Genomic DNA, 5,000 nt, shown 5'->3' on the forward strand with positions numbered 1-5,000 from the left:
CTTCACAAAATGACAACAAAAACAACCAGATTTAACATGTTAAGAAACACCTGTGTATTCATGAGAATCGTAAATCAGCATAGTTACCGCCCCATTAACATCTAAGGCTACGTCGTTTCATGAAAAAAATTCCCCCGAATGATTTCAAAAATGATGAATTAAATAAATAACGTCAGGATACTACGTTTGTACCTGGTGAATTTCACCTAAAATGACTCATACAAGTTAAACGAATCTGTTCTTGCATCAGGTAAATCTGATCACACACATCTTTTAGTCTTGTCCTATCTTGCAGCCGTTTCTGTATTGATGTTCATCTGATGATGTGTTTACTGGTCTCTTTGTCTTCTGATGAGACACATCTAAGAACCTGTATATGATAGCAAGCAAGAGGCTCGCATCTCAAAGAGGCTCCCACCCTGAACCAATAGATCTGTATTATAAACAGTTTAAGATTCACAAAGAACAGCAGAAGATTACTGATCTACATGGGAAACGTAATTGACCTAGAAGAATCTGACAATATAAATATATATATATATATATATATATATATATATATATATATATATATATATATAGTAACTGAGTGACCTCATGCTGATTGTGCTAATAAACAGAAAAAGTAAAGTATTAAACTCTCTGTTTTCTGTTTCTGTGCTGTCAGGTGACGTCCTGATCCAGATCTCAGAGACACAGAGGAGACTCACTGCAGAGATGGAGGGAGTGGTCAGTACAGGTTTCAGTTACAGCTGTTTTAATTCAGAACAAAACACAGAAAACACTGATTTAATATTATGATCAAAGTGTCCTGAATAACTTAACAAAAGTTCAGAAATATCCCCCCAAAATTTTTTTTGTAATGATGTTTGCTGGTGATCAGCTCATATTTGAATGAATTTTAATCACAATAAAGTGACAGCACAACGTATTTGTTTATTAATCCCAACTGATTTTTAACATAAATGTTTCGTAATAAGGACAAAAGCACAAAAGAATACAGAGTTATTATTTTACCTACATCTTTAAATCCTTTGTTAATCCACATTGTTCTGTAGGACACTGAGCTTCACAGAAACCTTTTAGGAGAAAACCTGCTACTGTGTTTAAAATGCAGAACGCCTCCTAAACCTTCTGCCCTCCATTGTGGTTTCTCTCAGTGACGTGAATGAACAAAACATGGCCTCTGATTAGAGAAGTTGTCCTGAGGACGGAGGCCATTTGCATATAGACAAGTGTCCATAATGACTGAGTTGTTGTTGTTGTTCTTCCTGCTGCAGTTTCGATGGTTCCAGGTCGAGGTGTTACAGGCCATGGAGAAGAACGTCAAGCTGGACGAAGAGTACATCGATGTGAGTTCACCGAGAGGAACGTTTCTACGTCTCACTTCTGAGGACTCGCTTGAAAATTCTAAATTCATAGATATTTTGAATTTAAAGAACATTCTGAGAAAGAGTCAGTAAGATTTTCATCAGTAATTTTCTGCAGGTAAATGTTTAGAGGACTAACTTATTTGTTAAGATTAAGACTCATTCCTGCTGATGTTTGCATTTAACTCTCCACATTTGACCCCTGACATGCATCTTTTTCCTCTAACATTTGTTTTCAGACATGTGTATGTTGTTGATTTTGCATCGGCTCGTATCTGCAGCGTGTTTGTTGTTGATGTATTCATTTTTCCTTCATGCAGCAGATTTACATGTTTCATAAATACCGTTGTTTTTTAGGCTGCAGCACTTTTTCTCCTAATGGAAATGTTGTGGGTCGCTTAGCGAGTTCCTTCTTGTCAGCGATCGTAATTAATGATCTGAAACCTGCATTAATGTTAGAACAACAAAATCAATCTCTAGACATCCTCCAGTAAGACCAGAACACTCCTTTACAAGAATAACTCCCATGTATCTGGTCATTTTAGCCACATTTATTTCATGCCCATCTACATAAACGTCAGATTTTTTATTGTCGAGTCAGAGCTCATTAAATGAACCCGTCTCCTGCAGGGCAGCCGCAGAGTGTATGAGCTGGAGGTGAGGAACCAGGCCGAGGCTTTGGAGAAACAGCTGAGACGAGGAGCCTACAGAGACTCTCTGGTACTAAACACAAACACTCACTACATCACGGCTCAGCACTCATGTGAACCTCAGATTAATTCCACAGTTTACAGTTTTAATCATTTAAATTGTGTGTTTTTGTGAAGGAAAAAAAACCTAGAAATTACTATTACAAAGTAAAAGTATAACATTTAGTAGTTTTGATGGTTTATTGATTTGAAATTATTTTTAGGACGGTGACAAAAATAAATATTCTGGATCCTTGTAGACCAGCTGCTATAATCAAACAACAGAGGGATCTGTATCTGACAATATTTGCTCCTTTTTTTTCTTTGATGCTGCCACTAATATATTCCGTACACAACGTACACACACACAGAGTCCAGGTTCTAAGCTTGTGTGGTTCCTCATGTGTGTCTGCAGGAGAACAGTGAGTACATGTTGTACCTGAGGCAGAGCCAGCAGGAGATCCTGAAGGAGGAGGAGAGGAGGTACCGCTTCCTGGCAGAGAAACACTGTGGCCTCACTCAGTCACTGCTCTTCCTCATAACCAAGGTGTGCACACACACACACACACACACACACACACACACACACACACACACACACACACACACACACACACACACACACACACACACACACACACACACACACTCACTCACACACACTCACACTCACACACACACACACACACACTCACACTCACTCACACACACACACACACACACACAAACACACACACACACACACACACACACACACACACACACACACATTACAGCATGTTAATTGATAATTAGACGTGTGTTCCTGTAGCTGCTGATCTCTAACGAGGAGCTCGTTATCTCCTCTGTGTTTTCAGACCGGAGCTTCTCTCCAGCAGAAGGCCGACGGATGGAAGGAGAAAGTCAACGAGACCAGAGGGTCCAGACCTCGAACCCCCACCCATCTGGACCAGGACGCCCAGGTACCGAGGCGTTACGTAACGTTAAAGTTAATTAGTGTTCTCAGCGCCAGGCGGCCTCTAACGGAGCAGAACGGACTGATGCTGCAGCGACATGATTCATGGAAACCTGCTGTGTTCAAACTACGGCTAACGATCAGGACCAGAGGCTCTGTTATTCAATTCAATTCAGTTTATGTTGTAGAGCCCAGAATCACAAATTACAAATTTGCCTCAGAGGGCTTTACAATCTGTACACATGAGACATCCTCTGTCCTTACACCCTCACATCCTCTGTCCTTACACCCTCACATCCTCTGTCCTTACACCCTCACCTCTGTCCTTACACCCTCTCCTCTGTCCTTACACCCTCCTCTGTCCTTACACCCTCACCTCTGTCCTTACACCCTCACATCCTCTGTCCTTACACCCTCACATCCTCTGTCCTTAGACCCTCACCTCCTCTGTCCTTACACCCTCACATCCTCTGTCCTTACACCCTCACCTCCTCTGTCCTTACACCCTCACATCCTCCCTCTGTCCTCTGTCCACCCTCACATCCTCTGTCCTTACACCCTCACCTCCTCTGTCCTTACACCCTCACATCCTCTGTCCTTAGACCCTCACATCCTCTGTCCTTACACCCTCACATCCTCTGTCCTCTGTCACATCCTCTGTCCTTAGACCCTCACATCCTCTGTCCTTACACCCTCACATCCTCTGTCCTTAGACCCTCACATCCTCTGTCCTTACACCCTCACATCCTCTGTCCTTACACCCTCACATCCTCTGTCCTTACACCCCTCACCCTCCTCTGTCCTTACACCCTCACATCCTCTGTCCTTACACCCTCACATCCTCTGTCCTTAGACCCTCACCTCCTCTGTCCTTACACCCTCACATCCTCTGTCCTTACACCCTCCTCCTCTGTCCTTAGACCCTCACCTCCTCTGTCCTTACACCCTCACCTCCTCTGTCCTTACCTCACCCTCTGTCCTTACATCCTCCTCTGTCCTTACACCCTCACCTCCTCTGTCCTTACCCTCACCCTCTGTCCTTAGACCCTCTCCTCTGTCCTTAGACCCTCACATCCTCTGTCCTTACCCCTCACCCCTCTGTCCTTACACCCTCACATCCTCTGTCCTTAGACCCTCACATCCTCTGTCCTTCCCTCACATCGGCACAGGAAAAACTCCCCTAAAAACCCCTTTAACAGGGAGAAAAAAGGAGGAAACCTCTGGGAGAACGACAGAGGAGGGATCCTTCTCCCAGGATGGACAGAATGCAATAGATGTCATGTGTACAGAATGAACAGCATAACAGAGATACAACACATTCAATGTATATGACATAAATGATTCATATAATAAGACTACTTATAATAACAGCAGCAATTATTACAGTAGAATTATAGCCATGAAAATAGGGATAGTAATGTGATTAATAATAATAATGGAAGTAGCAGTGGGTGTCAGTCGGCTCACAGCAGGAGGCACGACTACGGTCCAGGTACCACAACGATTCATGGAAACCTGCAGAGCGAGAAAGCAAAAGGGCTTCAGGGTGGAAGTAAAGCTAAAATGCTTAATGGTACAGGTAATAGTAATAGTAATGTGACTAGTAATAATAATGGTGGTAGCAGTCGGTGTCAGCAGGGCCGTAGCAGGATGCACGACCACGGTCCAGGTACAGCCACGATTTATAGAAGCCTGCGAAGCGATTGTACCTGAAGAGAGAAAAGGCCGTTATTTGAAACAGGATATCATGAGGAGCAGCACTTTGCTAATCAAATCCCTTTGATTTATCAGGATATTATACTTTATTATATTAAATAAGAAGCTAAATAAGAAGCCGTCCTGCTCTTGAGAAACGTGATCATTTAGGAACGCCAGGTGGGAAGCTTTTAGAATTTGAAAGCTTATACTTCTGGGGTCAAAGGTCAGCTTGACGATGAATCAGTGCCGGGAATCTCAGGAAGACCTGGAGGGAATTTCATTAAATCC

The 5,000-nt window shown here is 42.9% G+C and overlaps 1 protein-coding gene across 1 annotated transcript in view; it reads left to right on the plus strand.

Annotated features, from left to right (window-relative positions):
* Positions 1-5,000, plus strand: part of baiap2l2b (BAR/IMD domain containing adaptor protein 2 like 2b) — a 13,666-nt gene that overhangs the window by 3,295 nt on the left and 5,371 nt on the right. Inside the window, exons 4-8 of the mRNA XM_054603669.1 lie at positions 668-729; positions 1,281-1,352; positions 2,001-2,090; positions 2,475-2,606; positions 2,917-3,021. Of these exons, the coding sequence (XP_054459644.1) occupies positions 668-729; positions 1,281-1,352; positions 2,001-2,090; positions 2,475-2,606; positions 2,917-3,021 (461 nt within the window). The remainder of the gene's footprint in view (positions 1-667; positions 730-1,280; positions 1,353-2,000; positions 2,091-2,474; positions 2,607-2,916; positions 3,022-5,000) is intronic.

This window comes from Anoplopoma fimbria, chromosome 9, assembly GCF_027596085.1.
Source record: "Anoplopoma fimbria isolate UVic2021 breed Golden Eagle Sablefish chromosome 9, Afim_UVic_2022, whole genome shotgun sequence".
NCBI lineage: Eukaryota > Metazoa > Chordata > Actinopteri > Perciformes > Anoplopomatidae > Anoplopoma > Anoplopoma fimbria.